Source organism: Mercenaria mercenaria, chromosome 13, assembly GCF_021730395.1.
Source record: "Mercenaria mercenaria strain notata chromosome 13, MADL_Memer_1, whole genome shotgun sequence".
Classification (NCBI taxonomy): Eukaryota; Metazoa; Mollusca; class Bivalvia; order Venerida; family Veneridae; genus Mercenaria; species Mercenaria mercenaria.
Window position 1 is genome coordinate 6,817,114 of NC_069373.1, and position 13,133 is coordinate 6,830,246.

A 13,133-nucleotide genomic window follows, 5' to 3' on the forward strand; every position below is an offset into this window, starting at 1 on the left:
ACATTTCTCGAATTATTTTTGTGCCATCTTTCCCCAAAGCAACATTTCATCATGTGATGTATAACATGACGTTTACACGTTTTATGATTCATTACTACGTAACATCTCAGAAAGAAGGCAAATTAGAAATTGGCATTTTGTCATGATTTTAAGCTTTTTGACCAGATATCCAAGGGAGAGGTTTTCGGTTTAAAAAGAGCTGTTCTTATTTTATAATGGTATTCACAATAATCTTTATTCATTATTGTGTCGAATAGCATTTTGCTTTTTCGAAAACATGGTAATTGTGTCTCATTTACAAATAAACAAAAACCCACTACTGAGATTTTGTATATTATGATGCGCAACACCCAGCACCTGAAGCCGCGCAAACACATTTTTTGCGTTATTCCCAGTGGAATGGATTGCGCTTTACCCCCCGTGTAAAGGCCACCTGGAACAGAGACCACCTGTGAACAAATACCATCTGCAACACACACCATGTGTGAATTAAACATTTAAATATACACCACCTGTGAATTTACATCTACAAACAATCCACTGTGAACTTTATACATCTACAAACCCACTGCCCGTGAACAAGAGACCACTGTGAACTTATACCATCACAAAAACACTACCTGTGAAAGCACTGTGAACTCTTACATCTACAAATCAAACACTGTGACTTTACGAACAACATACCCTAAAAATAAATTAACATGTTACCGTTTCAAAGTAAGTTTTGATTTGACTGCAACAACTTGAAGAGAAATCTTCAGTCAGCCTTGTTTTTGATTAACAGGCATATTTCAGCAGTCCAAATAAAGCCATTTAGCATAATAATTTAGATACCAAAGCTTTTAAGTGAGCGATTTGTCACCAACAGCTCATGTTTACATTGCAAAATAGAGAATTAAGAAACTTGCATCTTAAATAGATCAGTGCAGAATGTATAGCTAACCAAAACTATTCTTGCAAATTTTTGTGATCATCTTCTGTTGTACTCAATTATTGATAACTGAAACTAAATGTGGATCGTCTGGAACCATCGTAATCACATTCTTGGTTCATGAATTTTATCTCGTAAACATCTCAGAAACTGCTGGTCAGAACTACACTTAACTCTGGCATAGATCTGTCTTAAGTTTGTTAAAGTGGTTTGGCTAGACTGCCCAGATTATTCCAAATGTGCTAGGGTTCATTAAGAGTTTAGAACAGAAAACCTTTCAGTCTTCTTCTCATGAACTGCCAAATAAATCTTCGTCTTACTTGGTTAGAAGTATCTTTGTATGGACCTTTTTCAAAATCCACCTGGCTACATTTAGGGGCTGCTTGCACTAGAAATGAAACAACAACAACAAAACATATTAAACAACTTTTTTATCAGTTACTGAACTGACAGCCAACAAACCTTTTCTGTAGCATCCTTGAAAGGCCCTTTCTCAATACTAATCAAATGTTTTTTCTTCACTGCACACAGGGACAGTCAATGCTTATGCACCTGTCAATATTTTGCCCGCCCGGGGGAGCGGCGGGCATACATGGGACTTTAGACAGAAGACCATTCCCAACAGGCGGGAATTTGACAAACATTTAATGTACCAACCAGGCTCTAGGGTGGGATTTAGACAAAAAAGGTTGTCCCTAGGGTGGGGATTTAGACAACAAAATTTTTGAAATGTCAAATTCCCCTGGGCGGGCAAAATATTGACAGGTGCATTAAAATGGAAAAAAAAAACTTGTTAATTGTCATCTTATAATGAACAGATGTTATCAAAACCTTGGTTAGAAGCAAGGCCAAGGCCCTCAAAAGGTGAGAAACTTAGACCCATTTGATCCTTTGTTTTCGTTGTTGTTGTTGTTTTTTGTTTGCATGGCAACAATTGAAGAGAATTTAAAGATACCTGACCTGCTGATTTATTGCGATCGATGAGTGAAAGTGTAAAGTGCCTAAAAGATAACCATCTATTGCATAACTACCAATTTTATCTCCCATTTCTTCTAAATATTTTGTTCAGACAATAACATTGCACCAAATAGAGGGAAATTAAGAATTTTATTGTTCATGACAGATGTAAATAAATAGAAGTGCAGAAAGTATAAACCATAACTTGTCTTCAACATTGTTTTTGACAATCCCTCTTGTTGTACTTTACAAATTGATCTGGAAATAACATTGCAACTACTGATTTAACAGTGTGGGGAATCACGTGACCCAAAATGGTACGGAACACGGAAATCAACATGGCGGACTTCTGACATTTTTACCAATTTTCAAAGGTTAGTACAAACTACAGCATCTATTTCGCTCGTATTATAGCGCAGTCTATGCGCATTTTAATGCTCTTTCCAGCGATGTATGTGTCTTGTCTACGTTTCTTCTAGTTTCTGAGTTAACTTCGAGGTTTTGGCCGAACCGAGGATAATTTTCTGTAAAAACGCAATGGTACGATACACGTAATTACTCTTTGCACACAAAAATCTATGTATATGCAGTTTTTCGTACTTGTTTCAATCTGTAACTGTTAGATCTTTATCATATAGTAACCTTGGACAGTGTTTCTTTATGATTTTTCGTGAATTCTTGTAAAAGATCGACAAACTATTGAAATGGTACGCGACACGTGCTATGATACGCAACACGTATTAACTGTTAGCAGTGTGATACGCAACGCGTGTATGTGTCACCAACGGCGATTTAACTTCTAATTCGCGTCATAATTAATTTATTGAACTGTTTCAAACTTGGTTTTCAGTTTTTAAAATCGTTCAGAAGCACTGCAATCTTTATTTATGTTTAAACAGGTCAGCACGCTAAGACTTTCATGTTTCAAAATTACATAAAATCTATTAATCTTATTTCAAAATGACGCAGTTGTTTAGTTTTCTAATCTTGTATACTTTTCTTCTACAGAAATGGCAAAACCTAAGAAGAAATGGAGTCTGACACTTGGAAAAAGAAGTGGATAAAGAAGCAAAACAAGAATGTCAATATTAAACTAACTTTCCAATTGCCGCAATGCGCCAGGAAATCACCAGCGAGAAAACCAACAAAAAGACTGATTACGCCATCTGAATCCCCTCTACAACTTATATCCAGCAAACTGAAGAATTAAATCATTTAGGTCACCTGTCGCTTCCAAAAAACAAACATACAATAACTCTCGATTAAAGTTAAAGTCTTCAAGAACACTTTTTTGACCTGTAGAGGAAAACAGTGATATATACAGACGATGTAGAGCACTTCTTAAACACTGGATTGCAAGTGTGAAGAGCTGCATAATACAGACAATGTAGTCCCCGTTGATGTGGCTGATGAAGCAGTTAATGAAAATTTATTGTCAGAAGTTTTCTCGGTATTATAAGAGGAAGATGGACTTGATGAAGTAATGATAAAATTTTTAAAATTGGTTAAAGATAAAAAATTCCACGGAAGAGTATAGCATTTTTTTGTGGATGGAGGTTGTTTGTTGGTTTGGGTGCACTAATACAACACAATACTCGAACAAAACTAAGATGTTTTGGAAACTTTGCTGGAGAATGTTTGGAGGACGGTTTATTCGTTTTATGAGTGGATACAAAAATAGGGAAGAGAACATATTGGGAATGTCAGATCCAGGGCTGGCATCACCCTAAACATCTTTGATAAACATTGCCGTACCAGATTTGCTAGTGTTTATACCATTAAGTTACAAATAAGTTTTACAAAGCTGACTTTTTTAATGAAAATTAAGTCACGTATCGTGCTAAAATCATCTAAAATTTGAACTAATTATTGAACTCTAAATAAATGTTACTATATACCTTTCTTACGCATTTTTAGTCGATAGTTACGATAGTTTCTTCGTGGAAACATTTAACAGAAAACGTTTTATTTTGCAGTATCATTGAAAAAAATACTACACTACATTTTGTATATAGGGTCTTGTAAACCTACCCCACTTGGCCAGGCCAACATTATCTGCTACCCCCTGTACAATATCTTTTAACGTTATGGTACATCCCGAGACATAAAGCAATCATACAAAATAAAATAGTCTACATCGGATCACGTTTTGAAAAGTTCACCCACCACACCATGTTTGCGAACTAGGTGAGCTTTTATATTATGTACGGCTGTTCTATGTCTCGGGATGTACAATACTGTATATGGGCGTAGCTAATATGGTGGTCTGGCCAAGCGGGCATGTTTTTCAAACCCCATGTGTCTGTGTGATATTTTTGGAGCGAAAAATCGTCTTGGTATATCTGTAATTGTTTCATAATACTCTACTCGCGATTTTATGGATTTTGTATTACTATGTTAATAGTTGGCATTTTTATGTGACGGTATCACCATTTTGACGTTGTTTCTAGTTTCAGTTTTGTATATCCGTATATATATATATATATATATATATATATATATATATATATATATATATATATATGTGTGTGTGTATATACTTGCAATTTGCTCAAGTATTATTTATGTGTGAGTAAAGTGTGATTTAACCAGGAGTTCAAGTTAAATAAGCATTTTATATTTACGTACAAAAGATGAACACTTAATAAATAATTATAATAATTCAAACTGATTTTGTTTTTTGGTGGCTATATTGTCCATTGAAACAGTATTCCAGATACTTAGAAGCGGAAAGAGGCTTTGGAAGAACCATAACAAGATCCAAACTACCTAGTTTTCTCATATAAAGAGGCTGTTATTAGTTGGGCTCTAACGTAAACCCTCTATCTTTTCAATTTCACAGTGATTAGAAACTTGAGTAACAGTTCGGTTACTTCTTTATTGCAATTAAAAACATAATTTAACAAAATTATGTCACAAAAACATGTGCAAAAAAAAAAAACATATCATTTTTTTCAATTGACAAAAAAGCTATCAAAGCTCATTTTCATTATCTATACAGAATCTATACAGCAAGCTTCCAACAATAAATTAAAACAAAATCAAAGAAGAACACTGTCATTAGAAATTTCTTTTTCTCAATGTCATCGAGTCTTTCTATTCCCATTGAGTATGCCAATTTATATCACATAATGTCCTTCTGCATAAAATTTAGCCCCATGATTGTACTCACAGTTTTCACATTGTTTACTGAATATATCAATTTTTCCCTAATGTTTACTATTAAAAACATCGGTTCTTTCTTCACTCAGTATCTATTTCACTTCCCGTAATTGTATTAAATTCCTCGTCTCATTTAGTGTAGATTTATATCACATTCCTTTTCACATTAAGTACTCAAATATTTTTTCTTTTCTCCAATTGTATTTATATCATCCTCCTTTTATTTTCGGTACTGATATCGTAACTATTTCTTTTCTCGTTCATATGCACTTGTCAGTCCAGTCCCATCCTCTTCATCGGTAACATTTTAGATTCATTCGTCCTAGTCTTCTCCCACCTTATACACAGAGCTCCTTTCTGAACTGCGTTCCTTGATGTACTAACAGTACCCTGTTTTCTTCTCACAGGAAGTCTCTTTCTGCTTGCAGTATAGGACATGTGATTTCTTCACACACTAATTCAGTGTTTAAGAAGCGTTCTACATCGTCTCTGGTATCACTGTTTTCCTCTACATGTCCAGAAAGTGATCTTGAAGACTTTCATCGGGAGTTATTGTAAACTGTTTTTTTCTGTTGTTTTTTTTAGGAAACGTCAGGTGACCAAATTCACTTTTTTTTATTTGCTGGAGATATGTTGTACATAGGGGATTTAGATGGCGTAAGCAGTCTTTTCGCTTGTGATTTCTTGACGGATTGCGGCAATTGGAAAGTTACTTTGATATTGACATTCTTGTTTTGCTTCTTTATCCACTTCTTTTCCAAAGTGTCAGACCCGGTTTCTTCTTAGGTTTGGCGATTTCTGTAAAAGAAAAATATACAAGATTAGAAAACTGCGCCATTCTGAAATAAAATAAATATTTTAAGTAATTTTGAAACATGAAAGTCTTAGCGTGCTGACCTGTTTAAACATAAATGATTGCAGTGCTTCCGAACGATCTTAAAAAGTGAAAAGCACGTTTGAAATAGTTAATAAATTAATTATGACTCAATTTTGATGTTAAATCGCCGTTGGTGACACATGCACGTGTTGCGTATTAGACTGCCAACAGTTAGTACGTGTTGCGTATCATAGCAAGTGTCGCGTACCATTTCAATAATTTGTCGATTTTTCGCAAGAATTCGCGAAAAATCGTAAACAAACACTGTGCATAGTTACTGCATGATAAAGATCTAACAGTTATATATTGAAACAAGTTCGAAAAACTGCATATTACATAGATTTTTATGAGCAAAGAGTAATTACGTGTATCGTACCATTGTGTTTTTAAAGAAATTATCCTCGCTTTGGTCAAAACCTCGCAGGTAACTCAGAAACTAGAGAGAACGTAGACAAGACACATACATCGCTGGAAAGAGCATTAAAATGCGCATAGACTGCGCTATAATACGAGCGAAATAGATGCTGCAGTTTTTGCTAACCTTTGAAAATTGGTAAAAATGTCAGAAATCCGCCATGTTGACTTCCGTGTTCCGTATCTTTTTGGGTTTAGTAAGCCTAGTGTTTAAAACATGACAATACGCTTTATAAACAGCTGACGTAACGGTTATTCCACGGTAATTTGATGGGTCACGAAAGTCTGATGTGGGGCTTTTGAGAACAGGGGTTATGATTCCTTTTCCCCCCCAAGAGTCTGGAATTCGCCCTGTGTTAAAACAAACACAAAACAAACGATGCAGATACACAATACTGCTTGGCGACTTGATTACTTCCGCCGTATTTCATCCGACACGGGCGTTTTATTAATATTTAATGCAGTTATCGCTTTTTCAACCTCAACAATTGTTATTCCACAGTTTAGATCGTTGGAATCACATTCCTGCTGCATGTCTGTTAATTAGCCACTGGTCTCGTTTATTTCAGATGTTTTGAACAATTCTTCGAAGCATGATTTCCACTTTTCAAGTATGTCTTCGGTACGTCATCGTCGGATACCCACGGGTGATCCATTCCGTTACCTCCATTCATGATGTATGAAGCGTTAGCGTAATCAGCAACCGTGGGTATCCGACGATGTCGGTACGTGTACTCATCGATCTATCGTTACGAATGATTTCCATTTGAATTAATTTTCTTTCTCTCATTACCGACTCCTATCTTACCAATTGTTTTCCAAAAGTCTGTATTTTGTGAATTGCTCAATTCTAACTGTGCATTTTGTGAGTCTTTCCAATATTTTCGTTTTTGCTTTTGAACTTTTCTATCAAACTGCTTACGTTTTGTAACAAAATCATGTTTGAGTGTCTGTCTATTTCGGATATCTTTACACTTCAGGCATTTCCTTTCACATTCGCACTTTTCCTTCCACATTTTGCTAAGATCTTCAGTCCACCATGGCTTTTTCATGCGTTTTTTCTTATTGCATAATCCCTTTATTTTGATTTCCTTAGGACTAAGATATGTCGACATTTCATTTTTCATAATATCGACGAAATTTTCATATGAACTGTCGATAGATTTCTGTTCGTGTTGGTTTTGTTCCAAAGTGTCAATCTTTTCTAACAAAAGTTGCCATATTTCTGGTTTATTCATAAACTCTTGCGGGATATTCTTTAATTCAAACACAGTTTTTGTCTTTATATGTTCAAAGTTATCATCCACTGGGTGCTCGTGTTTTCTCCTTGAGTTGTGTTCTACGTGTTTAAGTGTAATGTTCCATACAAGAACAGAATGGTCTGGGAAGACATGATTTTCTAGCGTCTGCTCACCTATAGCTGTTGTGATTTAATCAGAAGAGCATAAAACATTAAAGTCACTGAATCTGTTTAACTGCTCATACGGTACAAGACAGTAATCTACAACGGCGCATCCGCGGGAAGAAATGCTTGTGAAGTCATTAATTTTATGGTTCCTCCCATTCAACAGACACAAGTTTGTACTTAACAAAAATACTATGAATACATCAGAATACTGATTTGTTTTGAAGTCTTTTACATGTCTTGGAGCAAGATTATCAACTCCAACTATATAATCGTCTTCATCTCCGATTCTTATGTTAAAATCGCCCATGATGAGTGCATTTTTTTCCACAAATCTAAACATTTGAATCTTTCCAGCATTTGGCGAAACACCTTGGCAGAAACAGACCGATTCAAAGCGCCTGGCGGCTCCCAATACCATGTAAGATCAGATTATAGTAAACGGATGATGAAAGTATATTCAATTATATATATATAAATCAAAGAAAATTCTCTTAGTGACAAGTTAGGCCCTACAGGAATTTTAAAATGTTAAAATAAATAGGCCTTGTATATGTGCTATAAGATAAAAACAACTGCCATTAATTAGTGGCTTGGCTATGACATAGTGTTGCAATTATTCCACAATACTGGTGTGTTTGGGTGAATTTGGCGTGGTGGTGGGTTGTGGGGGGGGGGGGGGGGGGGGGGGGGGGGTGAAGGTGAACCGAAATATACACTCGAGACCGAAAACTGTTTTCCGTCAATAACTAAAGAACACTTCGGTTTGCTGTTGCCAAGCGTCATACGAAGGACGATTGCCTGTGTTCAGTAGAAGACCCCTATTGTTTTAGGTCAGTATATCAAACGTCAAGGTCAGAGTGACTTCGACAGTCGAAATAGTTTCCACTCAGTAAGTAAAAAAGACCCACAGTTGTGAAAAATCATCGGATGATAGATGACCCGCATTGCTACGGGGTTTGACCAGTGATCTAGAGACCGGAGATGGTTTATGTTCATTTACTTAAAACCCTTTGACTACAGCCTTTAATTTTCATAGGATAGTTGCCTGTTGTCAGTAGATGACCTCTGATATTTCTGGGGTCAGTAGATCAAAATTCAAGATCACATTGACCTTGAGACTGTAAACAGTTCCCACGCCCGAACGAGGTAGCATGCAGTGTGTAGACTTTAGATGATTGCCTGTGATTAGTATATTGCGGTATAGCAGATCAAAGTTGGAGGTCATAGTGATCTGGCGGAGTAAATTATGACAGGCCATAATAGCGAGAATGTGTGTTTTAGAAACAGCATTTAAAACAGATATTCGTCCTCATACTTTTCTGTCAATAGCATAAAATGCACGAATATGGAAAATTCATACATTGTATTGGCACACAAAGCCCAGGCGTTTATTTTAATTACAATAATTGAATGCTTGCGTTTATAGCAATTTATAGTAATTGAATGCTTGTTTAAACATTGATTATTTATAAAAAGGAAATTTATTTCTCTAGTTTTCTAAACATGGTTGAATGATACGGAAATGATGTATATTGATAGGGTTGATTGGTATCGGAAGTTAAACATAACCTTCGTACAGATCAGGATACATAGGGACGTCAGATGAGTCGATACTGTCTTACAGCGAAGATGCAGACTGGAAGTATTGTTTTTCTGATTTCGATATATGTGTGTTTTGGAGAGGGGATCAGTGTGAAAAATGTAAATGACAAACTGAAATATAACGGTAAGTTATATTTATCCTTCTTTATGAAACTGATCACTTTTAGCTCTTAAACAAAATTGCCTAAAATGACAATCGCGATTTAAAAACTAAGTCTGTTGTATTATATTGTATAATTCAATCATTAAATAAAATTGACAAACTGGCGGAAATGAAAAACATCTGATTGTAAAAAGTATTAACACGGGTTGCTTCGACAATGAATAGATTTCTACTGTCTTTGACCAATACATCACCTAAACGACTTAGAACTAAGGCAGTTTACCTTCGGAAATGACAAAAGCTCTTCTTTCGAATGGAAAAATTGTAATAACTAATTCTCATGCATTTTCATACACATAATATGTAAGTGACTAAGTTTCAAAGCTTTCTTAAGAAACTTACGTACCTTAACATTGTCTTCTTTCCTTTCTTGTCGTGAGGTCTGAAAATCAGTCCCAAAATTATTCTGCAATTCAACACCACATTGATCCCTTAATTTAACCAAAGTCCTGTTTTATCGCAATGGCTCTGATGTTGGTTTTTTTTTTCACCCTTATTGGTTTAGGAAGTAGGACACTTAGATTTGCCTTTGTACGTACGTCTGTCCGTCCGGGTGTCTTCCCCTTCGTCCGTCTGAATTTTGTCGTGCCTTTTACTTAGTAATATTATTCAGCATGTGAATTTGTGCACTCGGTGTTGTTTGAGAATTCACAAGTATGACCCCAATACCCCAATATCCCCAGAGTGACCACAAGTATGACCCCAGTACCCCAATATCCCCGGAATGACCACAACTGTGACCCCAGTATCTCAATTTTACGAAACTTTATTTGAATGTTGTTCAGCATGTGAAGTTGTGTACTTAGAGCTTTATTTCATTTGGGATAAAATAACTGAATACATCTGCCGCCCCAATCCCCGCACGCACGCACACACACACACTGAAAAGATAAGATAACATGACCATTTCTGTTAGTTTATCTTGTGTTTCTTGTTCTTGTTTTGTATTATTTATACCCTTACTACAATCTACCCCTGACGACTCATACCCAAAACCTAAGGTACTATAAAAGTTTACTTAGTTTTGCATTGTCAATAAGTAACATGTTACTGTACAGTGACAGGAAGTGGGGCACCAGTGTCCTATTGACATACATCTGTTTCATATTGCAAAACCGATCTTGATCATTGGCTTTTGATCTGGTCCATATTGCATGCACAAATCAATATGTATAATAATAATAATAATAATAATAATAATAAATTATTTATTTTCAGAAAGTAACATGTACAGGCATGCGGAACATTTACAACAATTTAGTTCAAACATGGCCTTCTATCACAAAAACAAAATGTACAAACGTTAAATTACACGACAATCACTCAGAAAACATAATCTAAAACCGCATTCATATTTAAACAATATACATAAAACAGAATAAGTTTTACAGTCAAAGACTTCATATAACATAAAACCTTAGTTTCATTGACTTTTTAAATGAGTTTAGAGATATTTGTAGTAGTGAAATTCCAGTAATGTGCAGAGATATATGAAAAAGAAGCTTGTATGTAAAATTATACAGTTGAATTATAATGATATCCTGCTTGCAGCCTCGGACCAGTACGACAGACCTCGACTTTATCAAGGGGTCATGATGAAAACAGACGCTGATTTTAATTATACAACATTTATTTACTAACAGATTGTGATGATGTGTTGCGGAGTGGCAGTTACCGGGAATCTGGGAACTATGTTGTATTCCTCAACAGCTCGGAACCTTTGCAGGTTAAGAAGATTCTATTTTAACAGCATAACTAATGAGAACTCTGCAAAGATAATACACGTTTTCCTTCAATTTTAAGTTATGTGTATTACGTGTAAGATTAGTGGCTTAACATAATCCATTTAAATAGTCGTAATTTTCAGTCGACTTCAAAAATATTTCCGTAAATAGCATGTGACACATTGCCACAAAAAAGACTAAATGATCTTCAGTCATGTGCAAGAAATAGTTGAATCCTTCGAGATTTTTGTTCGGAAAAATATTCTTTTCTCTAAAAAACTTAAAGGAATTGATGTACATGTACGGTTTCGACGCCGGTCGATAAGTATTTTACATAGGTCAATTCGAACTATGTATCTTTTCTTTAAGGTTTACTGTAACTTTGAATCTGTAGAAGCCAGGACACCCATCATGCAACAGAAGTACGGTCGTGAGAATTTCCAACGCTACTGGCACGATTATGAGTACGGGTTTGGGAACGCGGCCAGTGGTGACTTTTGGATGGGCCTAAAGCATATGAAGAGACTTACAGACACCGGTACGTTGTTAAAGCTTTAAGGATTTTCAAACAACAAAAAAAAGAATCATAAAAGGTTTTTACACATCTTGAATCATGCAACTCCAAATATTTGCAACATAATTTTGGGTTACGTTATTAAAACAAAAACTGCATAATTTTAAGTTAAGTAAATGGCAGTAGATATAGTATCTTTCTTGCACCACTTTTTATTCTTTACCTATTTTACCATTTTCCTTTTTTTTTTTGGTTACGACACAACATCTTATCGTTGTTGGTTATGACAGCACTTTTCGTTCTCTGTTATGACACCACTTTCCGTTCTTTGGTTGTGACACCATTTTCTGTTCTTAATTATGACACCACTTTCTGTTGTTTTTTTGTTTTTTGTTTTTTGTTTTTGTTTTGTTTTTTGTTTTTATTATTGCACCATTTTCCGTTCTCTGCTTATTACACCAACTTCCTTTCTTGGTTATTACACTACTTTCCGTTCTTAGGTATGACGTCACTTATTACACCGGTCCCGTTTTTTTTGTTACAGCTAAATCGCCGCCCGTTCTTTATATTACAGGTTTTAACGTCCTCACGGTTACGCTGCAAGATTGTAAAAATACAATCAAAGTTATCCGATACAATTACTTCCGCTTGGGACCAGCTTATCAACGTTATCCGTTAAGAATTGGCAGTTACGTTTCGAGCTCTGTCCTACCTGATGACTTTTACCACAACAATGGCATGCAGTTTGCGACCATCGATCGTCCCGACCATCATAATTGTGCCACCCACCAGAGAGGAGGCTGGTGGTATAATTACTGTAGCTTCAGTCTCCCGACGGGACGTTATTACATCGGCTGTTATTACAAACCATCCGGCGGCTTTTATGACGGTATTTACTACAAAGATTGGCACGGCTTCGGATATTCGTTGAAATATATCAAAATGGAATTGTCTCTCTACTAACATGTTCAGTGTATGAGTTACTTTCTTATATAGATAGTGCTTGAACTTTGTCCTTACTGACAGAATTAAAAGATGCATCAATTTCTTTTTAGCTTTGTTGTATTTATTTTCTGAATATATATACCCGTGTCAAATGTCAAAAAGAGCTCCACCCGCACATTTATAACAGAATAAGACAGGCTGTAAAACTTGGCATCAGCCATTACTTTGGAAGCTTGTGTATGTTGAGGTGGAGGGGGGGGGGGGGGGGGAGTGGAGAGGACACTTAGAAAGTAACTGAATGAAAAAAAATCAAAGAAACAAAACTAAACAAAAATGGTGGGAATGCGCGAGAGGACGGGGGTATGGAGGTAAGTGGTTGGGCATGGGGATGTGGATGAGGGATACTGAGATACAATGTCAACTGAAAGTTTACAAA

At 35.8% G+C, this 13,133-nt stretch overlaps 1 protein-coding gene and 1 long non-coding RNA gene across 2 annotated transcripts; both read left to right on the forward strand.

The window, feature by feature from the left end:
- The first annotated feature begins 1,850 nt into the window (after nt 1-1,850).
- Nucleotides 1,851-3,129, forward strand: LOC128547817 (uncharacterized). Its single transcript, XR_008366664.1, has 2 exons — nt 1,851-2,262; nt 2,897-3,129. It is a non-coding gene; the product is annotated as an uncharacterized LOC128547817 (long non-coding RNA).
- A 6,185-nt stretch (nt 3,130-9,314) lies between these two features.
- LOC123529999 (fibrinogen-like protein 1) lies at nt 9,315-12,800 on the forward strand. The gene is made up of 4 exons (XM_045310667.2): nt 9,315-9,475; nt 11,158-11,240; nt 11,608-11,776; nt 12,327-12,800. Exons 1-4 carry the CDS (start codon nt 9,352-9,354, stop codon nt 12,713-12,715), a joined length of 765 nt encoding a protein of 254 aa, XP_045166602.2. The 5' UTR covers nt 9,315-9,351; the 3' UTR covers nt 12,716-12,800.
- Nucleotides 12,801-13,133: the final 333 nt, after the last annotated feature.